The sequence below is a fragment of the Hypanus sabinus genome, chromosome 9 (assembly GCF_030144855.1).
Source record: "Hypanus sabinus isolate sHypSab1 chromosome 9, sHypSab1.hap1, whole genome shotgun sequence".
NCBI classification, from domain to species: Eukaryota; Metazoa; Chordata; class Chondrichthyes; order Myliobatiformes; family Dasyatidae; genus Hypanus; species Hypanus sabinus.
In genome coordinates, this window is record NC_082714.1 from 12,665,820 (window position 1) to 12,691,001 (window position 25,182).

General features: G+C 43.3%; 1 protein-coding gene across 1 annotated transcript in view; it reads right to left on the reverse strand.

The window, feature by feature from the left end:
- Window positions 1-25,182, reverse strand: part of caskin1 (CASK interacting protein 1) — a 675,429-nt gene that overhangs the window by 271,251 nt on the left and 378,996 nt on the right. Inside the window, exon 2 of the mRNA XM_059979062.1 lies at window positions 297-348. Within this exon, the coding sequence (XP_059835045.1) occupies window positions 297-348 (52 nt within the window). The remainder of the gene's footprint in view (window positions 1-296; window positions 349-25,182) is intronic.

The following is a 25,182-nucleotide window of genomic DNA, read 5'->3' on the forward strand; positions in this document are numbered from 1 at the left end:
TCTGTCAGATTTTCTGGCTTTCTGCATTAATAATAATATTCAGATGTTGACACATTCATCCCCGTGAAGACTTTGCAGTGTGAAACATTTCAGGGCATAACCTTGTTTCTTCAGTGAAGTGTTGGAAATGCTGAATGTCCAATTAGGTATGACAGTCACACTTAGAGTGCTCCAATAAATCTAATTCCAGAGTCTTAAATTGTTCTGTGGTTAGTTCTGGCTCAAGCTACAAAGCTACATTTTATTCATATTTTACCCTGAGCCTGAAGTGCTCAGGGACTATCAGATCCACTTACCCATCCAGATCCTGGTAGTTTACGTTAACTCTCTTTGCAGATCCCAGAAGCTCTGAAAAACAGGGGAACAAAAGTGGGATTGAGAAAACATTTACCAGAAGCTTTGTAGATGAAGGGCCCCCACCACCCATCCCACAATCTTTTTGACCTACTACCATCAAGAGGGAGGTAAAAGAGCTTCAGGACTAGGACTGTCAGACTGGGTAACAGCTTCTCCCCTCAGGCTGGGAGAGAAATGAATACCCTGCCACCACCGAGGTCTCGTCACCAAGACAGTGAGCTGTTTACTGTTTATTGTACTATCTACTGCTTACTGTTTATTTGTTCTGTGCATTAGATGCATTTTGAATGATATTTTATTGATTTATTTATGGTAATATTTTGTTTTATGTTTTGTGGGTCTACTGTGGTCCAGAAGAACATTGCTTTCTTTGGTTGAACATATGTATAGTCAGATGACAATAAACTTGAACTTGAACTTAAGCATAGAAAGTATCACCACAAAAAACTGAGGCCATTCAGCTCATGTCTTTAGAAGAGATTCTTTAGAATCATACATATTCAAGCATATTCCTGAGACAGAGACTGGCACCTGGGCTCATGTGGGAGTCCAAAAACTTCAGATGCTAAATATCTGAAATAAAGCAAAGTTTTAGAAATTATTTTACTCCTTTCTTTTAGCAAGATAATGGAAGAACTTAGAAGGTCAGGCAGCATCTATGGAGGGAGGGATCTCATTAAAACCTATCAAATATTGAAAGGTCTACATAGAGTGGACGTGGAGAAGATGTTTTCTTTAGTGGGGAGACTATGACCAGAGGTCACAGCCTCAGAATACAAGGATGTCCCTTCAGAACAGAAATAATGAGGAATTTCTTTAGGCAGAGGGTGATGAACTTATGGAATTCATTGCAACAGATAGCTGTGGAGGCTAAGTCATTCGGTATGTTTAAGAGCTTGATAGCTTCTTGATTTGTAAGGGTTCAAAGGTTATGGGGAGAGGGCAGGAGAATAGGTTTGAGAGGGATAATAAATCCGCCATGATGGAATGGTGGAGTAGACTTGATGGGACGACTGTCCCAGTTCTGTTCCTATGACTTATGGTTTTATAGTCTTATGAAACAAACAGTCAACATTTCAGTCCAAGACATCTTCTGACCCTCTGGATTAGACCATAAGATCATAGACATAGGAGCAGAATTTGGCCATCCGGCCCATTGAGTCTGCTGCGCCATTCAATCATGGCTGATCCCTTTAATCTATCTCCTCTTCAACCCTAGTTCCCAGTCTTCTCCCTGTAACCTTTGATGTCGTGTCCAATCAAGAGCCTATCAATCTCTGCCTTAAATACACCCAGAGACCTGGCATCCATGCTGCATGTGCCAACGAATTCCACAAATTCACCACCCTTTGGCTAAAGAAATTTCCCTGCATCTCTGTTTTGAAAGAGCGCCCCTCTATCCTGAGATTGTGCCCTCTTGTCCTAGGTTCTCCTACCATTGGAAACATCCTTTCCATATCTACTCTGTCTGGGCCTTCAACATTCGAAAGGTTTCAATGAGATCGCCCCTCGTCCTTCTGAATTCTAGCAAGTGCAGATGCACAGCCATCAAACGTTCCTCATATGATAATCTTTTCATTCCTGGAATCATCCTTGTGAACCTCCTCTGGACCCTCTTCAGCACATTTTTTCTAAGATGAGGGGCCCAAAATTGTTCCCAATACTCAAGGTGAGGCCTCTCCAGTGCCTTATTAAGCCTCAGCATCACATCCTTGTTCTTGTATTCCAGACCTCTTGAAATGAATGCTAACATGGCATTTACCTTCCTCACCACCGACTCAACCTGCATGTTGATCTTCAGGGTGTTTTGCACAAGGACTCCCAAGTCCCTCTGCATCTCAGATTCCTGGATTTTCTCCCCTTTTAGAAAAAATTCTGCACATTTATTTCTACTAGCAAAGTGCATGACCATGCATTTTCCAACATTATATTTCATTTGCCACTTTCCTGTCCATTCTCCTAATCTGTCTAAAGTCCTTCTACATCCTACCTGTTTCCTCAATGCTACCTGCCCCTTCACCAATCTTTGTATCATCTGCAAACTTGGCAACAAAGCCATTTATTCCATCATCTAAATCATTGATATACAGCATAAGAAGAAGTGGTCCCAACATCTGCGGCCTCCCTTACTACTTGGTGTTACTGCCATTTTTCTTCCTATTCCACTCCCATGCTTGCTGCATCAGGCGGCAACCTTGCAACCTTGCCATTTCTTTAGCATTTGTCTGTTTATTTTTACCAGGCCAAGTTGCAAGCTTGACACTTAACCCAGCACGGGAGGAAAGCGTGCAAGGAACTGGCTGGATTCGAACGCTGGACCAATCGCGTTGAAGTCCGGTGTAGATACCGCTACACCACCATCTGGCCTTGTCTTGTATAATTGTATATACATTGTATAATCTCTGACAGGGAGTTTTGGAATTTGTATACCCAGTCTGGAGAATCAGGAACCAGTCATGGACGACTTTGTTTATATATAATTTATAGTTTCTGTGTGATCTATACTTGCCAGGCAGCTGCAAGCAAGGTTTTCATTGTACCTGCACCCTACTCTACCTGAGAACAGGACAATAAATCGACTTGACTTGATATACAAGGGACCGCTTGTACCTGACAAAATGGCCACCGTGTGTACGCTCCTGGTCTCCTGTTACCGCAGGTACCCAAATCAGGGTTTGATGTCTGCACACCACTGTTGTAATGCATGGTTATTTAAGTCGAAATAACTACGAGGAAAAGCAAAAAAAAAAGCAAACATGGTTGAGCAGATGAGAGACGATTAGTAGTGTGTAAGGGGAATGTGTCTGACTTTGCGAAGACCAGGGAAGAATGATTGCTATTGGAAAAACCATATGATGCTTAGTCCCTGTTGATCTCCATCCTATTGTAAACATTCCTTTTCCCCTCTCCATTATTCTCCTTTCTCTGCAACTCACCTCCCAGTGAGCTACAGCCTTGTCGTAGGGTTTGGAGGCTTGCATGCCTCAATGACCCAGACAGCTATTTTGGCTGGAATCAGGGCCTTGTGCTTTGTAGGGTCATCCATGCCAAACAGGATAAAAGTGTAGAGGCTAGACAAAGAATTGTCCGCTGATCCCCCAAGCTCAGGGCTACCAACCCTTACTGCTAAAAAATTGCTTTGGAAACAACAATGAAGAATGCTTCTTTATCTGTATACAGACAGACAGACATACTTTATCGATCCCGAGGGAAATTGGGTTTTGTTACAGTTGCACCAACCAATAATAGAGTAGAAATATAGCAAAATAAAACCAGAAATAATTAAATGATAATAAGTAAATTATGCCAAGTGGCAATAAGTCCAGGACCAGCCTATTGGCTCTGGGTGTCTGACACTCCGAGGGATGAGTTGTAAAGTTTGATGGAGTTGTAAAGTATGCGACGGTATGGACAGAGATGGAGGACCTTCATTGCTGCCAATGGAAGTTGGAAATTGCTGGTAATACACAGCAAATACACACAAAATTAACAGAAAATGGAAATTGCTGGAAATACACAGTGCATGAAAAAAGAGGTTTGATCTCCAACTTTTGGTGATTTTGATGAAAATCCATTAATCTGAAACATTACTTCTATTTTTTTCCCCGTGTATGTTATTGGACCTGAAGAAAGGTCTCGACTCAGAACTGTTAGTTCATTTCCATTGATGCTGTTGAGTTCCTCCAGCATTTTGTGTGTGTTTATGATTTGAATTTAAATCTGCTGAGTATTTCCAATCATTTCTCTCTTTAGACGTAAGTAAGCAAGCCTGAGAGGAATCACATGAGCTGGGATACAAAAATAAGAATTTTGGAGCAGCTTAACTTTATGGTGAAAAAAAAAGCAAGATTGAGCAGAAGATTGTCTGAATAATTACTAAGGACTCCTAAAACTTCAATAGAATACAGAATATACTTAATATTCTTGTATTCATCACATACAATAAAGGCAATTCTAAAGACAGAAAATGTTGCAAACATTTACTGGCTTAGGAAATATCTGGTCCATGAGTCAGTCCTCATGGGAAGATCAGAGGTGGAGAGGGTCAACAACTTTAAATTCCTCTGTGTTATCATTTCAGAGGACCTGTCCTGGACCAAAACATTAAGTGCAAGTAAGTAGAAAGCACGGCAGTGCCTCTGCTTCCTTAGGAGTTTGCAAAGATTTGGCATCTAAAGTGTTGTGACAAACTTCTGCAGTTGTACCATGGAGAGCTTTTTGACAGACTGCATCGCTGTCTAGTACGAGGGGGCTACTGCACAGGACTGAAAGAAGCTGCAGAAGGTTGTAAATCTTATCAGCTCCATCTTGGGCACTAGGCTACAAAGTACCCAGGACATCTTTAGGGAGCCGTGTCTCAGAAAGGCAGCATCCATTATCAAGGACCCAGGGCATGCCCTTTTCTCACTGTTACCATCAAGTAGAGGGTAGAGAAGCCTGAAGGCACACACTCAGTGATTCAGGAACAGCTTCTTCCCCTCTGCCATCCGATTCCTAGATGGACATTGAAGCTTTGGACACTACCTCACTTTTTTATTGTACATATTTTTTGTTATTGCACATTTTAAAAAATCTATTCAATATATACAATTGATTTACTTGTTTATTTATTATGTTTTATTTTATTTATTTTCTTCTCTCTCTGCTAGGTTATGTAGTGCATTGAGCTGCTGCTGCTAAGTTAACAAATATCGCATCACATGCCGGTGATAACAAAGCTGATCCTGATTCTGATGTGTGGTGGAGAGTATATTGACTGGGTGTATCACTGCCTGGTATGGAAACACCAATGCCCTCAAAAGGAAAATCCTACTTTTCAAGAAGGGAGGGAAGGAGAAAACAGAGAACTATCGCCCTGTTAGCCTAACGTCAGTCGTGGGGAAGATGCTTGAGTCCATTACTAAGGACGAAATAGTGGCATATCTTGATGGCAGTAATAGAATTAGGCCGAGCCAGCATGGATTTACCAAGGGCAAATCATGCTTGACTAATCTGTTGGAGTTTATTGAGGGTGTAACAGGGATGTTAGATGAGGGTAAGCCAGTGGATGTTGTGTACCTAGATTTTCAGAAGGCATTCGATAAAGTGCCACATAGGAGATTGGTGAGTAAAATCAGAGCTCATGGCATTGGGGGCAGGGTTTCAACATGGATAGAAAACTGGTTGGCAGATAGAAAGCAAAGGGTAGCAGTGAATGGGTGTTTCTCGGACTGGCTGGAGGTGACTAGTGGGGTACCACAGGGCTCTGTATTGGGACCACAGCTCTTTACGATTTATGTCAACGATTTAGATGAGGGCATTGAAAACTATATCAGCAAGTTTGCTGACGATACTAAACTGGGTGGCAGTGTGACATGCGAAGAGGACGTTAGGAGAATACAGGGAGACTTGGATAGGCTGGGTGAGTGGGCAGATACTTGGCAGATGTCATTCAATGTGAATAAATGTGAAGTTATCCACTTTGGAAGCAGGAACAAGAGGGCAGAGTATTGTCTGAACGGTGTAGAGTTAGGTAAGGGAGAAATGCAAAGAGACCTAGGAGTCCTAGTTCATCAGTCAATGAAGGTGAATGAGCAAGTGCAACAGGCAGTGAAGAGGGCAAATGGAATGTTGGCCTTTATTACAAGGGGAATTGAGTACAAGAGCAAGGATGTCCTTTTGCATTTGTACAGGGCCCTGGTGAGACCACACCTGGAATATTGTGTACAGTTTTGGTCTCCAGGTTTGAGGAAGGACATTCTGGCAATTGAGGAAGTGCAGCGTAGATTCACTAGGTTGATTCCTGGGATGGCAGGGCTGTCTTACGCAGAGAGATTGGAGAGATTGGGCTTGTACATGCTGGAATTGAGGAGATTGAGAGGGCATCTGATTGAAACGTTTAAGATAATTAAAGGATTTGATAGGATTGAGGCAGGAAATCTGTTCCAGATGTTGGGAGAGTCCAGTACCAGAGGGCATGGATTGAGAATAAGAGGTCAGTTATTTAAAACAGAGTTGAGGAAGAACTTCTTCTCCCAGAGAGTTGTGGAGGTGTGGAATGCACTGCCTCGGAAGACGGTGGAGGCCAATTCTCTGGATGCTTTCAAGAAGGAGCTAGATAGATATCTGATGGATAGGGGAATCAAGGGATATGGGGACAAGGCAGGGACTGGGTATTGATAGTGAATGATCAGCCATGATCTCAGAATGGCGGTGCAGACTCGAGGGGCCGAATGGTCTACTTCTGCACCTATTGTCTATTGTCTATAAATTGTGGTGGATATGGCCCAGTCCGTCATGGATAAAGCCCATCCCACCACTGAGCACCTCGACATGGAGCATTGTTGTAGGAAAGCAGCAACCATCATCAGGAACCTCCACCACCCAGGTCATGCTCTCTCCTCACTGCTGCCATCAGGAAGAAGGTACAGGAGCCTCAGGACTCACAGCACCAGCTTCAGGAAGAGTTATTACCCCTCAACCATCAGGCTCCTGAACCAAACTGGATAACTACTCAACTTCACCTGCCCCATCATTGAAATTTTCCCACAACCTATGGTCTTATTTTCAAGGACTCTTCAACTTATTTTCTCAATATATATTGCTTATTTGTTGTTATTATTATTATTAATTTCAATTTTACTTTGCACAGTTTGTTGTCTTTTGCATGCTGTCTGAACACCGAAGTTTATGTGGTCTTTCATTGGTTCTATTATGTTTATTACCCTATTATTTATTTATTGAGTATGCCTACTAGAAAATGAATCTCAGGGTGGTATCTGGTGACATACATTTACTTTAATAATAAGTTGACTTTGAACTTTGAAATATCTATGGTGAGAGAAAAATAATTCATTTTTTAGATCTGATTGCCTTCATCAGAATAGTTTTTTGGCATTTCCAGCTTTTTTAATTTTCAGAACCATGTTCTAATTTTTAAATCAAATATTTTGCATATCTCTAACAAACATTAGCTAGTAACAAAATGAAGGTGCTGCTTTCAGCATCTGAGTGATTCATTAGCAACTTGAAGGGAATGCGCTAACAATTTGAAGGTGAGGCAACACTTCACCCATGAGTCTGTCGGGCTTATCTACTGTATCTGGTTCTCTTGATGTGGCCACTTGAGCACCTACAGGTAGGATCTCCTGGTGGCCAACCATTTGACTCCACTCCCCATTCCCATTCCAACATGTTGGTCCATGGCCTCCCCTACTGCCCCAATGAGGCCACTCTCAGGTTGGAGAAGCAACACCTCATTTTCCATCTGGGTAGATTCCAATGTTGGCATAAACATCAATTTTTCTAACCTGCTATTTTTCCCCTCCCCTTTTCTCTTTTTTCCATTCCCCACTCTGGCTCCCCTCTCTTCACCTGCCTATCACCTCCCCGTATTGTCCCTCCTCTTCTCCTTTCTCTCGTGGTCTACTCTCCTATCCTATCAGATTCCTTCTTCTTCAGTCCTTTACCTTTTCCACCTATCACCTCCCAGCTTCTTACTTCATTAACCTCTCCCCCATCCACCTACCTTTCCCCTCACCTGCCTTTACCTATCGTCTTGTAGTTTGTACATCTTCCCTTCTTATTCTGGCTTCTTCCCCGCTTCCTTTCCGGTCCTGATAAAGGCCCGAAACATTGACTGTTCATGCTGCCTGACCTTCTGAGTTCCTCCAGCACTTTGTGTGTGTAATTTGAAGGGAATAATGTCCCCACAGAGACAGTTTAAAAATATGAATTCAGATTTATTAAAGAAAATCTGAAATAGAAACCTTCAGCGATGGGTTGCCAGGAAAACTATGGATTTATTAATGTTTTCTCAGGAATAAAATCTTTCCATGTTTTCTGGACAGGGTAAGTGTGTCTCCAGATGTCACCTGACTGGTTTTCCCAATGAGCTAACTGTACAGCTGCATCGAAATTGCTACCAGCGGTTCAGTCAGAAACCTAAGCGCCACACAACAGGCTGTGATGTACATTTTGTATGGTTTCTGTGCGCACTAAGTGGCAGCCTTCCGCTGACAGTCACATCCAGAAACGAGTAATTTAATTTCAAACATTCATCCAAAAGTTGGCACAGAATAATCTCTTCTGCCTCGCTCATTTGATTGCTGGCACTGGTGTCAATAAATCCCTTTTGCAACCAGGTTCCAAATGCATAGCGTACGCCTTCTGTCACTGGCTCATGAAAGCTGATGCAGCCTGTGATTCTGGGGCTTCTTTTATATTCAGACGAGGGAGAGGGCACTGTTGCCACTTAAAGGGCCAGGCACAGGCACTCTCAGTCCACTCCCAGAGACCAGTCCTACCCATCTATCCTCAGAAGCAGTAAGTTCAAAGTCCAAAGCAAACTTCGTATCAAAGGACATTTATGCCACGATATACTACCCTGAGGCTCATTTTCTTGCAGGCATTTATGGTAGAAAAAAATACAATGGAATCAATGAAAAACTATGCACAAAGACTGACAAGTAGCCAATGCGCAAAAAATGACAAACTGTGCCAATACTAAATAGACAGATAAATAGATAGGTAGATTGAGAGGTGATAAATGGGTAGATAGATAGATCAATAGATGAATAAATAAATAATACTGAGAACATGAGTTGTAGTGTCCTTGAAAGTGAGTCCATAGGTTGTGGAATCAGTTCAGAGTTGAGGTGAGTGAAGTTACTCGCTCTGGTTCAGCAGCCTAATGGTTGAAGGGGTAGTCACTGTTTGTGAACCTAATGGTGTCCGCCCTAACACTCCTGTACCTCTTTCCTGATGGTAGGGTGCAATACCCGGACAGTGGGGTTCCTCGCTGCTTTCCTGTGGCCACTCCGTGTAGATGCACTCAGTGGAGGGGAGGGACTTTCCTGCGATGGACTGGGCTGCATCCATCACTTTTTGCAGGCTTTTCCACATTAGCCGAGCTCAGTTCTCATGACATTATAAAGGAGCACCTGAATACCCAGTCGACGCAGTGGTTTCAGAATTTTGTCTCTGTTTTGGAGATGATCAATTTACTCTTTGTGGGAGCTCGAGGCGCACAATGGGCTGCCATCTGTGCTACATTATAGCAAGGGATGCACTTCACCGATAGTGAAACAACTCGTTCATCCTGAGGGAGCAGCATTTTCAAAGCGAGTCTTCGCCAATTATTCTTCACCTCCATCACCAGATTTCTGAACGTGCCATGAACACTACCTCAATACTTCTTCTTTTTGTACTGTTGCTTTATTTATAGAAATTTTATCTTTTTACACTGTACTGCTGCCACAAAACAACACGTCCTATAACTTGACTTTGATTTTGATTTGTTCCCAATCTGGGGATTGGATTAATCTCACAAAACATCCTATCCTATTTTGGGATAGCAAGAGGAAAATGGTAATGAGCTGGAAGTTTCAGCCATCACCTTACTGAATGTTCTGCTCCTCTTCAGTACAGTGGCTTGGCTTGGCTTATGGCCGTGTTCCATCAGGTCACAGAGCACAGGCACAGGCCACTCGGCCCATCCCATCCATGCCGAAACCCACAAACCTATCTGCACTAACTCCATTCACCTTCAATATCAGGCATTCTACAGATTAAAAGCAAATTTGTTATTATAACCTCTTATGGTTATAGCGTGAAGGTGCAGACTCAGCATCTTCCATCAGATTTCTGAATGGACAATGAACCCATGTCCACCTCTTCACTATTTCCCCTTTTTCATAAACTCTATATGGGTGGCAGGGTGGAGATATGTCACTACCAAAGGAGGTGTAAGGTGCTTCTTCCCTCCGCTAGCCTGCAGGTCACCCTTTCTTTTCTAATCTTTTTACTATTATTATTATTCAAAAATAGCACAAGTACATCGAAGTAACAACACTTACAATGCCTCAAAAAAGAAGAAATTATCTTAAGGATTGAAAATTTTTGTGAATAAAAAAAACCCTACTAAGTAAGAAAAGTGAGGGGGAAAAAAAGAAACCCATTGGAGGTACAACCCTGGAGTCATGCATCATGCAAAAAGCTTCTAAAAATGAACATCAAACCGCCAACAAGAAAAAAAATATATCAAAAAAAAATTACATTTAGATCGTGGAGGAAATCTATCAGTTAACTGAAATGATAGTAACGAGCAAATGAGCCCCATCTCTTCTCAAAATCAAATAAAGGTTCAAAGGTTCAACTCTAATTTTCTCCAAAAGTTTTCTCGAAGGTCACCCTTGGTAGCACCTGCTTAGTCCCCGATCAGGGTCACGTGAAGGCAAGGGGGCAGATGGTGGATGGTCGTGTGAGCAACTAGTGCATATCACAAGTCCTGGTTTTGCAACCACTGACGCCAGGCAGACAATCTCTGAAGAGTATTTATAATCACTGGGCTCACCCGTCTTGTAAAGACACTGCCCAGGAGAAGGCAATGGCAAACCACTACTGTAGGATAATTTGCTAAGACCACTTATGGTCATGAGACCATGATCACTCAGGTTATACAAGAAAGCACATACTGATGACGATGATACCGTATATATTCCTTACTATAATTTATTATATATTGCAATGTTCTGCTGCCACGGAACAACAAATTTCATGACATTCGCCAGTGATATTAAACCTGATTCTGATTCCCTGTGCATTACACAGGGGTTTTGCAGGTTATTGGTGTCCATACTTAATGGAAACATGACTTTACGTAAATTCTCCCATATATTTTTAAAGCATTGTTCATGGTGTTTATTAATGACTGGCTACAGTGTATACTCTACAACACAAGGGATTCTGCAGAGGCTGGAAATCCAATCAATGCACACAAAATAGACCTGATGAAGGGTCTCAGGCCGAAACATTGACCGTTTCTTCTTTTCCATAGATGCTGCCTGGTCTGCTGAGTTCCTCCCGCATTTTGTGTGTGCAGCTAATAGGTTAGATCAGGTGAGGAGGAAGTTGGGTGGATGGGGGAGGGGTTTAAAATAAGAAGCTGGGAGCGGTGTATATTAAATTATTTTTATAATGGGCACAGTTAGGATGCTTATTCAATGAAATTAAATTATAGGAAGAGCATGTAGTGTGATGGAAAGCAGATTTCTTGACTTACAGGGAACTCAACTTTCAGACAGATCTCGGGAACAGAATCCTTATGTAACTAGGGTAGTTGTCTGTGTCTGTAATGCTAGCTCAGGACTGTGTGATATATTCCAGGTAGAATTGTTCACACCTTTCTAACAGTTCCTGCACAATAGAGCCTTTTCACCATCGGCTGGGAAGTGCAGGAGTCTTTGGTCCCTTGCTGCTGGGTTTGGGAGGTGTTCACAAGCAAAAGAGATTCTGCAAATGCAAAGCAACACACACAAAATGCTGGAGGAACTCTGCAGGTCAGGCAGAGTCTTTGGAAATGAATGAACAGTCGACATTTCGGGCTGAGACCATTCTTCAGGAGTTACTGCACTTCGGCCAGCGGCCACCTAGAACGGCTTCACCTGCTTGAGTGCTGGACTGACTCCTCGGCCTGTGAACTCTCTTTCGCGGTCTCCGCAGCTCACGTTCTATGTACTAACTGCTTGCTTTTTTTTAAATTATTTGCACAATTGGTCCTCTTTTGCACATTGGCTGTTTTTCAATCTTTGTAATGTGATTTTTTTGTGGTTTCTGTTTCATTTCTTAGTTTGGCTACAAAAAGATGAATTTCAAAATTGTGTAGGTTATTCATACTTCGATAATAAATGTAGTTTGAACTCTGAACTTTGATATTTTTCATCTCTTGTTAGTGACCCTCTTGTTAAAGTGTTATTTGATTCCATCCCCCACTCCCCTGCAGAAAATTCCCAGCTTCACAATCTTAATTAACCTGCCAATCACACGGAGCTTGAGTTCTGAAGCCACTCTTGCTTCAGGAATTCACATCTGCGCCATTCACTCTCAGAGAGGCAATCTCTTCAATCTGCCAACATTCTGATTTCCAAAACATAATATTCCCGTCCTTGTAAAACAATGTCTCATTCACTGAGACTGCCATGAAATGCATGGTGAATCTGTGGAATTCATTGCCACAGATGACTGTGGAGGCCGAGTCAGTGGGTATATTTAAAATGGAAGTTTATGGGTTCTTGTTGAGTAAGGGCTTCAGAGGCTGTGGGGAGAAGGCAGGAGAATGGGATCGAGGGAGTATAAATCAGCCATGAAGGAATAGCAGAGCAAATTTATGGACCGAATGGCCTAATTCTGCCCCTATGTCTTATGGTCGTGTAAAATAGGAAATCAACTCCCTTTTTGAAGTCAAAGTAAATTATTATCAAAGTACGTAGATGCCACCCGAGGTTCATTTTCTTGCAGGCATTTACAGGAAGATAAAAAATACAATGGAATTTACGAATAACTATGCCAACGTTATTTTCTTTAGAGTGGCAGAGTCTGAAGAGAGATCTGATAGAGGTTTATAAGATTATGAGAGGTATAGATAGAGTAGAGGCAAATACATTGGGGGCTTTTAAGGGACGTGTAGAGAGGCATATGAATATGAGGAAGATGGAGGGATATGGGCATTGTGTAGGTAGGAGGGATAAGTTTTTGGGAATTTTTTGATAGAGATTTTAGCTGGTTTATAAGCTGAAGGGTGTGTTCCTGTGCTGCACTGTTCTATGTAAACATCTAATATACGTACTGTTATCATTTCTCTCAGAAGTGAATTTAATGGCGTTTTCTTGTCACAATACCATTCAAATCAGCTTCAAAAATATCTTTATTTTATGGGATGTGGGTAGCATTAGTAGTGCAATCACTTGAGCTGAGTACAATGTTCTCCTAAGCAGTTATCCACAGCTGGCTATACAGGCAGATCCGGGATCCATGTGTTCTGGCGCAGTGTGCACAAGAGGAAATGGCGGCTGTGCTTAGTGGTCGGGTCTTTTGATTGTTCAGTCTCTCCTTTTGCAGCTGCCACTTGTTCTCTGTGGCACAGTTCTCCTAATGATAAAGGAATCACCTCACGGGCCAGCCTTCGTTGTTTAATTCGCCGCTGAGAAAGCGATAGTGAGCTGCCTTCTTGAACTGCTGTAACCCTGCTGGTGAAGATACTCAATCGGCTGCTGAGGGAGCGGTGTCCCATGTTTTACGCCCGTGAGGGTGAAGGACAAGATGCTCTCAAGTCAGGGTACTGCATGACTTCGAGGGGATCCTGCAGGCGGTGGTAGTTCCCATCTCTCTGCAAGATGGGTGACCCCAGCCATTATCAACACTCTTCAGAGACTGTCTGCCTGGTGTCAGTGGTCACGTAACCAGGACTTGGGATCTTCACCGGCTGTTCATACGACCATCCACCACCTGCTCCCATGGCTTCAACGTGACTGATCAGTGGGGTGATGGTGGAGTGTTAAGTAGGTGCTACACCTTGCCAAGGGTGACCTGCAGGCTAGCGGAGGGAAGGGGTGCCTTACACCTCCTTTGGTAGAGACGTATCTCCACCCTGCCACTCAATTATCCTACCACCACCACTGATTTTTTTTCATATCTATATATATATATATATATACATATATATGAACCATGCAATGCTTTTTTATTCTTACATTCAATGTCAATGCTTTCAGTAGTACCCTAATACATGCTTTAAAACCAATAGGACTGTTGCCACCCATGTGGCCCCTGATGTGGTACACAATCACAATCATCACCCAACCCAGACCGTTCTTGTCTAGTAGCGAAAGAGCCCCTATAATGTGGTTCCTCTCCCGACAGCTGGTTCCAGGCACCTGCAGCTGTCTGTGTTTAAAAAAAAGCCTTATGCATCTCCTTTAAGCCTTCTTCCTCTTAACGTAAAGCTATGCCACCTGGAATTTCACATTTCTACTACAGGAAAAAGATGTGAACTACCTTCCCTATTATGCTGCTCTTAATTTTGTATACTTAGAAAAATGCAAGCAAAAATATCATTCTTTTCTTCACACTGTTGAATTTATAATACAGAATGACTATAAGACATAAAGAGCAGAATTCCACCAGGGCCGATCTATTATCCCTTTCAACCTCTTTCTCCTGCCTTCTCTCCATAATCGTTGACACCCTTACAAATCAAGAATCTATCAAACTTCACTTTAAATATACTCACTCAATGGCTTGGCCTCCACAGCCTTTTGTTGCAATGAATTCCACAAATTCACCACTCGGTAAAGAAATCCCTCCTCATCTCTGTTCTAAAGGGACAACCTCCTATTCTGAGGCTGTGTCCACTGGTCCTAGATTCCTCCAAAATAGGAAACATACTCTCCACATCCACCCTATCTAGGCCTTACAATGTTTGACAGATTTCACTGATATCCCCCTCATTCTTCTAAACTCTAGAGAGTATAGGCCCAGAGACATCAAACACTCCTCATGCATTAACCCTGTCATTCCCAGGATCATTCTCACGAAATTCCGCTGGACAGTCTCCAATGCTAGTACATCCTTTATTAGATATAGGGCCCAAAACCATAATTTGAGTGTGGTTTGGCAAATGCCTTATAAAGCCTCAGCCCAGAAATAGGCCATTCAGCTCAAATGATACAGATGTGTTTCTGCTATGCAAAGCAACGAGGACTCAGGCAGTGAGTTATGCTTGCAGAATCTCTTGTGTAACAATACCCCTGCCTGTCATTCTTTTGGCCAACACTCATTACTTTTCTCTATATATGGAATTGACAGCTTCATCTAAATCTCTGGTATAATATCTTGGCTGGCACAAAGCTGTGTATAAGCCACTTACAAAACAATCCCGCTGAGGGAAGGCACACTTGCGTTACTGTAACATCTCTCCCTGCTTCAGGGAAACCCAAAGCACTTTTTCAGCCAACTGGATGAAGCGAAGCCACTATTGTAATTCAGGAACAGCAGCCATCAGTGTTTCCACAAACAGAAATGGGACGATAACCGAAACGCAACCAGCAGAAGTGGAGGATGTGGGTTTGGTTTCCACATTAAAGGTAAGTTTGGATAAGTACATGGATGGGAGGGGTATGGCAGGTGGATGACACGAGGCAGAATAAGAGTTCAGCATGGACTAGATGTGCTGAACGGCCTGTTTCTGTGCTGTAGTGTTCTATGTCTCTATGACAAGAGATTCTGCAGACGTTGGCAATCTTGAGCAGCATGCTGGAGGAGCTCAGCAGATCAGACAATACCTATGGAGGGAAATAAACATTGATGCTTTGGACTGAGAGCATTCATCAGGACTGGAAAGGAATGGGGCAGAAGCCAGAATAAGATGGTGGGCAGAGGAGAAGGACTACAAACTGGCAGGTGTCGACTGAGACACTTAGGATGGGTGGGTGGGGGGAGGAAGATGATTAAGGAGATGGGAAGGGTAGGTGGAAGATGTGAAGGCTGAAGAGGGAGGAGAAGAGAGTGGACTATGGAAGGCGGAAGGGAACCAGAGGAGGTGACGGGCAGTTGGTGAGAAGAGAGTGTAACTAGAATGGGGAATAGCAAAAGAGAGAAGGGGTGAAGGGTTTAATGTAAGCTGGTTTATTGACAGGATATAAGTTATAACAATATGAAAACATTGATGTAATTTAGCAGCACGTTGGTCAGACCATTGAGGAGTGCTGCATTTTATTTTTTTAATGGAAGACCGTGGTAGCATAGTATGGTGCTATTACAACTCGGGGGGGGGGGGGGGGGGGGTTCCAGAGTTCGAAGTTCAATTCCGGCGCCGTTCTGTAATGAGTCTCTGTACACCCTCCCTGAGGAATGTGTAGGTTTCATCCGGGTCCTCCGGTTTCCTCGCACAATTGTCCCATGATTAGGCTAGGGTAATCAGCTTTTCTCGGGCGTTGCTGGGGCAGCATGACTTGAAGGGCCAGAGGGCCTACTCTGTGCTTTATCGCTAAATAGATAAATAAATGTACGGACGCTGGAAGGAAGCATACAAGCTGGCAGGTAGGTGATAGGTGAAACCAGGTGAGGGGGGAGGGGAGGTGGCTGTGTGTTGGTGGGAGTGGGGGAATAAATGATCGGATATTTGTCTTATTTATGTTATGCCAGGTCACTTTCCCACAACGACAGAATAAAACAGCTCAAGAGAAACCAGCTGAGTAAGCGTTTGTTGTTCAGGCAGCTGCTGATTTTAGCTGTTGAGCAGCTCTGGTCACACGCACTGGACTCCCTGAACTCTATTGAGTGGTACACAAAGGGGCAGGGCAGATGGCATTTTAGCCGCAATCTGAAAAGCATCAGCACTTTTCCCAAGTCAATCTGCAGCGGCAAATTGAATAAGCCGCCCTGATTCAGATCGAAGGGGGCTGCTTCCGATAAATAAGAGTTCACTGTGAAGGAGCACAAAGATGCAGAATAATCAGAATGAAGGCCACGGGAAGCTTCTACGCGCCGAGCTTACGTTCAGAGTTAACGCCTGAGGCAGAGTCAACGTCACACTCTGTCCATCACTAGCCTGAACAGGTAGATAGAGGAAACGGCGTCCGATTGGGTGACAACAAAACAGACGCAGAAAAAAACCCAAACTGGCCTCTCAACCTTACTCCACCACCCAACTGAGAATCAGAAGAAACTGTTATAAACCGGGGGTGGCAAGAATATGGTTTTTGTTACTATCCCTCCACCAGCGGGCTCCTCAGCTAGCGGGGATAACTTCAATCAACTTCACGCGCCCCATCTGTTCTCACAACCCATGGACTCACTTTCAAGGAATCTTTATCTCATTTTCTGAATATTTATTACTTATTTATTATTGTTATTGTTTCTATTTTAAAATTTTTGTATGTGCTGCCTTTTGTACATTTTTTGTCTGTTTTGTTGGAGCAGTCTGTCATTAATTCTACTGGTTTCTCGTCTTCACTGTGAATGCCCACAGGCTCACTTTCAAGGACTCGTCATCTCATTCTCTCAATACTTATTGCTTATTTACTTATTATTATTATCTCTTTCTTTTTGTACTTGCACTCTGGTTGAGCGCTCAAGTTGGTGCAGCCTTTCATTAATTCCAATATGGCTATTGGATTTTCTGAGCACACCGCAAGAAAATGAATCTCAGGGTTGGATATGGTGATGTATGTGTACTTTGATAGTAAATTTACCTTGAACTTTAAACTTTGAACTTTGAATTCAGTCATAGGAAGTGGTTAAAACAAGATGCCCTGGGAAAACAATCATTGGTGGCACAGCAGAACAGCTGTTAGTGTGACACCTTACGGTCCCAGCGAGCCAGGTTCAATTCCTACTGCTCTCTGAAGGAGTTTGTACGTTCTCCCGTAGCCATCTGGGTTTTCTCTGGGTGGTCTGGTTCCCCCCCCCCCCCGCCACATTCCAAAGATGTACGGGTCAGGGTTTGTGATTTGAGGCCGGACGCATGGCAACACTTGTGGGCTGCCCTAGCAGCGCATTGAGATTCATTCCGTTGTAAGGTTCGAAGTTTTGATGTATGTGAAACAAATAAAGCTAACCTTTAATCTAAATAATATATTCCTGTTTTTGAAAATCCTTTAAAAACATCCCTCTGCTGTGATTGCTGTGAACAGATTGGTTTACGTACTTCTAACATTCCAGATGGATCCCTAGCCGTGGAACGCTCTGAGATCTCTTGAGATCGGGGAGGGCCATATATCAATCAGCTTTCTCTCAGAATTCTTTTCCTGCTTCTCCCAAGTCCACAACCTTCCGAGATCTCCCTGAACCTTCAAACCTGGATCCTTGTGCATCCACCCCTCTACTTTTCCTTGGGACCTTATTTCCTATAGCCTCACCCGGTGGGATATTCTCCAGGAATGTCTTCTGCCCTCCCTTCAAGACCTTTTCCCACAACTCAGCTTGGTGAGCAATACACAAAGCCCTGGAAAAAAACTCAGCAGGTCAGGCAACATCAGTGGAGGGAAATAGTCATCTGATGTTTCAGGTCACGATGACAGAAAGAGGGGAGTCATGAGCCAGATTTAGATCCCCTTTCCTGATGTCACTTTCAGCTTCAGTGTTCTATCTGTCCCAACCCCAGGAGAAGTCAGAATTAGAATCAGGTTTAATATCACTGATGTCGTGAAATTTGTTGTTTCGCAGCAGTATTGCAGTGCAATATATAAAAATAGCATAAATTACAAGGAGATTAAATAAGTCATGCAAAAGGAGAGCAAAAGTAATGAGGTTGTGTTCATGGGTTAATCGCCAGTTCAGAAATCTGACAGAGGAGGGGAAGAAGCTATTAAGAAACTTTAAGAATCTATTCTTAAAGTTGAGTGTGTGTCCTCAGGCTCCTGATTCCACCTTGTTGTGGTGGAGAAGCTTGTGAGTTCTAGACGTCCCGAGAGTGATGCCTTTTGGAGCTTAGCTCCTGGTAGGGTCATCCATGACGGTAAAGTCATGGTGGGAGGTTCAAGCCAAAGAGCGATTCAAACAAGTGGAGCTGGCGGAAGATGACGACACATCTGAATGGCAGTGAAGGCGGAGGAAGGCTGAAGCAGTGAAGGGTCCCCAGTCATCTTGCATTCCACACCACTGGACCCTGACCCCAACCTGTCAAGGACCGTGTGGTGGCTGCCCGTGCGTCAACCTCCCCACGTTAAACAAAGCCACGCACAGGCATTCTCTATTAAGGGAATAACTCTTTAGGAGAACTTCATACTCAACTCGATTGATCGCACTGTGATTAGTAGGAAGAGAGCTTGTCCTGGGTGTTGGACACCACCTTTTAAAGATGTCCTCAATGCCGATGATAGAGCTGGCTGAGTTAACAGCCCTCTGCAGCCAATACTCCTTTAAAACATTGCTCAACTATGAGCTGATATTATTTATACCACAACTGGCATCGCTTAAAGAATTTACAGTGGATCTCTTCCAAACCTTGTATGTTTCTGCTTGTCTCTCTTATGGCCAACTCTATTATTTTTCTATATATGGAACTGATAACTTCATCTTAATCTCCGGGTCAATTTTTTAGCTGGCACAAAACTGTGCAAAAGACATTTGAAGGAGGAACGAGTAACACACACAAAATACTGGGGGGGGGGGGTGGGGGAACTCAGTAAATCAGGCAGCACTATGGAGAAGAATAGAGTTGATGTTTCAGGACGAGATCCTTCATCAGGACTGGAGCGGAAAGGGTAGGAACCCCAAATAAGAAGATGGGGGGGGAGGGGAAGGAGTACAAGCTACAAGGTGATAGGTGAAACCAGGTGAGGAGGAAGGTAGTGGGTGGGTGGGGGAAGGGAAGTGAGAAGTCGGGAGGTGATAGGTGGAAAACCAGGTGAGGAGGAAGGTAGTGGGTGGGTGGGGGAAGGGAAGTGAGAAGTCGGGAGGTGATAGGTGAAACCAGGTGAGGAGGAAGGTAGTGGGTGGGTGGGGGAAGGGAAGTGAGAAGTCGGGAGGTGATAAGTGGAAAAGGTAAAGGGCTGCAGAAGAAGGAACCTGATAGGAATGGAGAGTGGAGAAAGGGAAGGGGAGGAGGGGCACCAGAGAGGATGATGGACAGGTGAGGAGAAGAGAGGTAAGAGGGGAGAAAGAATCGAGTATGGAAAAGGAGAGAGGGGGCGGGGGGGGAGAAATTACTGGAATTTGGAGAAATTGATGTTTGTGCCATCAGTTTGGAGGCTAACCAAATGGAACGTGAGGTGCTGATCCTTCAGCATGAGAACAGCCTCATCGTGGCCGTACAAGTCAGAATGGGAACAGAGAGTGGAATTGAAATAGTTGGCCACTGGGAAACCCTCCCTGTTGCAGGCAGAGCCAAGGTGCTTGACAATAGAGGTAAGAACTGCTTCTCTGTAACATCTTTCTGGTCTCAAGTCAACCCAACATACGCTTCAGCCAATCAGGTCCCTCTGAATGAATATACTGTAGAACTGAGAACAGTACAGCAGAGTACAGGCCTTTCAGCCCACAATGTTGTGCTGACCTTTTAACTTACTCCAAGATCAATCCAATGCTCCCACATAACCCTCCAAAATAACCTATGTCTGTTTTATAGAACCCTTTAAAAATATCTCCCTGTTGTGTTTACAATGAGCAGGTTGGTAACTGTGCTTCTAACCCTTCAACTCTATTCATTTAGATTAGATTAGATTTATTTATTAATCACATGTATATCAAAACATACAGTCAAATGTGTCCTTTGTGTTAACAACCACCGTAATCTGAAGATACTCTGGGGCAGTTGGCAAGGGTCACCCCACATTCTAACATTACATGCCCACAATGATCATCAGAACATAAAACAGCAGAAACTACAAAACAGATCCTTTTCTCACCTTTTCATCCACACATACAGACTGGTCTCCAAGTCAGGACAGACTGCCTCTGGGCCTCTGACCTACAGGCCCTGGCCCCAAACTCAATGAAATTGGAACTCTGACCTTTGGGCTTCAAGAGCAGGATTCACTGATCACAGGCCTCTGACCTCAGGTCCTCCAATCCCGAGATTTATTGATTTTGGCCTTCCAAACCATGGGCTCACCATCTTTGGGCTGGTCTTGCTCCATCCCCTAAATCTTCTTCACTTCTTCACTTATTGCCCTAGACCTCTCACTCCCCTTCCCTATACTTACCCCCTAACCTGACACCCAACTTCCCACATTGTCCCCAAAAACCATCCTTGTGAATCTAGAAAACTCAGTTTGAGCTACGAACTTGACAGACATCACAGTTTGGTGCAATTTTGATTGGTGTTGTAATGGATGCAATCAACTCTGTTGTAATGGGCATGCTGTTGAGATTCTTCAAGCAGAACTGGTAGAATGACCTGGTTTTTCATTAGGACCATTGAATAATGGATATACTATGGCCTGGTCTTGGGGGGGGGGGGGGTGCTCCCTAGTTGGCTACAAAAGTAGCACTGTGGAATCTTCTAAGTCTACTGTAGAGGCTAGCTTTATCGTCTCCATCATGTAAGTAGTAGTGCAGCAGTCCCTCAGTATTGGTTCCGATGATAACCCAGGTTTCTGGTCATGTAGTAGGACTTGAGCACACTATATTCTAACTCAGAAGCAAGATTTCTGATCAGATCTGATTTCTGAACAGACATGATCCAACCCTTGAACACCACCTCACTATTTTCACCCTCTTTTAGCAGTCATCATCATCCTCATCATTATGTGCCATGTCATATGATGTGGGCGGTCGTGGTCTTATATCTCTGATCATGATTGTTCTTGGCAAATTCTTCCACGGAAGTGGTTTGCCATTGGCTTCTTCTGGGCAGTGTCTTTACAAGACAGGTGACCCCAGCCATTATCAATACTCTTCAGAGATTGTCTGCCTGGAGTCAGTGGTCGCATAACCAGGACTTGTGATCTGCACCATCTGCTCATACGATCATTCACCGCCTGCTCCCATGACTTCAGGTGACCCTGATCAGGGGGCGGGGGTAAGTAGGTGCTACACCTTGCCCAAGGGTGAACTGCAGGCTGGCAGAGGAAAGGAATGACTTACACTTCCTAAGCAGTACTTAGTTAATTAATTTTTAATATATATAGTTTAATAAGGTATTGCACTGTACCCCTGCCAGAAAACTTTTCATGACATCTCAGTGATAATAAACCTCTGATCCTGATTACAAATGGATCTTAACTGACTAGCAAAATCCACCCTCACTATCCACATTTAGATATACAGTAAGTCCCTTTCTTCTAACAATGCTTAAAAGATTCATGAGTTCTTTTTTTAAGTCTCTGCCCTGATGAAGGTATAGCCCCAATGGATGCCAGCAAATGAATCTGTGACCACGCCGTAAACATCACTTCCTTGTTCTGCTTCCGTCTGCGGAACATTTAACATTGTTAAATAATATGTATCCCTACTGTGCAGATCTCTCAATAAAACCAAACTACAGGGAAGTACAGCTTAGCTAGGATGATGAATGATGCTAAAAACCATTGGACATATTCCAGATGTCAAACTATTTGACAAAGCAAAGACCTGTTTTCATACCAGTCTGCTCTTAATTGTGAAGTTACTTCTCCAACAATTAGGACACAAGAGATTCTGCAGATGCTGCAGATCCAGAGTAAGAGTCTTGATCGTGATGAAGGGTCTTGGCCCGAAATGTGAACTGTTTATTCCTCTCCAAAGATGCTGCCTTACCTACTGAGTTCCTCCAGCATTTTGTATGTATTACTCTACATTTAGCAACTGTGACAGTTTTGTGGTATGCAGATGCTAAAACCATCTTGGATTCAACTAACAGAAATGCCATCTCATTGGCTCTTAACTAAACGCTGGAAAATTTGGACAGCAAAGATACAGACATCAGGATGCTCTTTATCGACCACAGCATGGCATTCAATACTATTATCCCCTCAGAGCTAATCAATAAGCTTCAAGACCTTGACCTCAATACATCCATGTGCAATTGGATCCTCGACTTCCTCAATTTCATACCTCAGTCAGTTAGGACTGGCAACAATATCTCCTCCACAATTTCTATCAGTATAAGTGCACTACACAGCTGTGTGCTCAGCCCCCTGCTCTACTCGCTTTATACTTATGACTAGGTGGCTAAGCACAGCTCCAATGCCATATTCAAATTTGCTGAAGACACCACTGTCATAGGCCAAATCAAACGTGGTGATGAATCACGGAAACAGGCCATCTCGGCCCTTCTAGTCTGTGCCGAATGCTTACTCTCACAATATAGCATATAGCAGGGAAATTGAAAATCTGGCTGAGTGGTACCATAACAGAAACCTCATACTCAATGTCAGAAAGACCAGGGAACTGATTATTGACTTCAGGAGAAGGAATCTAGAGATCAATAAGCCAGTCCTCATTGGAGGATCAAAGGTGGAGAGAGTCAGCAACTTTAAATTCCTCAGTGTTATCGTTTCAGAGGACCTGTCCTGGGCCCAGCACGTTAAATGCAATTACGAAGAAAGCACAGCAGCACCTCCACCTCTTTAGGAGTTTGTGAAGATTTGGCATGACATCTAAAACTTCGACAAACTTCTATAGATGAATGATAGGGAGTATATTGACTGGCTGCATCACAGCCTAGTATGGAAACGCTATTGCTCTTGAATGGAAAATCCTACAAAAAGTAGTGGATACAGCCTAGTCCATCACAGCTAAAGCCCTCCCACCATTGAGCACATCTACACAAAGCGAAGTTGCCGAAAAGCAGCATTCATTATTAGGGACTACCACCATTCACATCATGCTCTCTTCTCGCAGCTGCCACCAGGATGGAGGTACAGGGGCCTCAGGAATCACACCACTAGGCTCAGGAACAGTTAATACCCCTCAACCATCTGGTTCTTTAACCAAAGGGGATAAATTCTCTCAACTTCACTTCCCCATTATTGAAATGTTCCCATAACCAATGACCTATGTTTCAAGGACTCTTCATCTCATGGTCTAGATGTTTATTGCTTATTTACTTATTATTAGTTCTTTTCTTCTGTATTTGCACAGTTGTTGTCTTTTGTATGCTGGTTGAATACCCAAGATGTGTGGTCATTCATTGATTCTATTATGGATTTTTGGAGTATGCCCACAAGAAAATGAATCTTAGAGTGGTGTATGCTGACGTATATGTACTTAGATATCCATACCAACCTTCTTACTTTGCTTTACGATTCAGATGTTGTTTGTTAAGCCAGCAATTTTTGGTCCATCTAATGGGCCATTTAAGAGACTCACTGCTGGGTGCGGAGATACATGTAGACCATTTCAACTTTCCCCTTCTTAAAAGACACGAGTGAACCAGAACAATCTTAAACCTGAACTGTTCACTTGTGTTTCTCTCTCCACAGATGCTGCCTAATGTGCTGAGTGTTTCCAACCAACCAGTAGTTTTATTTTGAATACTGCAGGTTTATTCAAAGACTTGGACTTTTCATTCCCAGTTTCTGTAGCGGGTATGCAAAAGTACAGTGGTGGAGAAACAGCTGCGATTGAACAGGAGTGGGGTGAACAACATGGTGAGGAAACTGCTGTGATTGAACATACGGTTTCAATCTCCTTATTTAAGGAAGGATTCACTCACATCGAAAGCAGTTCAGAGAAATTTCTCTGGATTCCTCCATTGTGACCTAATGAGGAACAAATGACCAGGTCAGGTCAATGCTCCTTGGAATTGACCTGCTTGAAACCTGTAAGGTTCTAAGACTTGATGGAGTAAATGTTGAAATAATGTTTCTGCTACTAGGAGAGCCCAGAACTCTGGACTGATTAAAAAAGTGAGATAAGTTGTTGGTGCCACAATAACAATCTTCCACTCAAAGTCAGCAAAACCAAAGAGCTGATTATTGACTACACGAGGAAGAAGCCAAAGGTCATGAGCCAATCCTCATTAAGGGAATGGAGGTGGAGAGGAGCAGCAGCTTTGAATGATCATATCAGAGGATCTGCCCTGGGACCAGCAAGAAAGTGCCATCACAAAGAAGGGAGGACAGTGCTGCTACTTTCTCAGAAGTTTGAGTAGATTGAGCATATCAAAAAACTTTGACAAACTTCCATAGATGCACAGTGGAGAGTACTCTAGCTGGTTACACCACAGCCTGGTTTGGAAACACCAATGCTCAAAAGTAGGACAGACTGCAGAAAGTGATGGACACAGGCCAGTCTGACACAGGAAAAGCCCTCCCCACCATTGATTGAGCTCACTTAGAATGAGTGATGCCACAAGAAAGAAGTGTTCATCATCAAAGACCCCCACCATTCCTGCCATGCCGTAGCATGCCATCAGGAAGGAGGTACAGAAGTTTTAGATCCCACAACACCAGGTTCAGAAACAGTTCTCCTACAACCGTCAGTCTCCTGAACCAATGTGGATAACTTCACTCGCTCCATCTCTAAACTGATTCACTGTCAAGGATTCTTTACAACTCGTGTTCTCAGTGTTTTTTTTGTTATATACACAATTTATCTTCTTTTACACATTGGTTGTCAGCCTTTATTTATGTACAGTCTTGC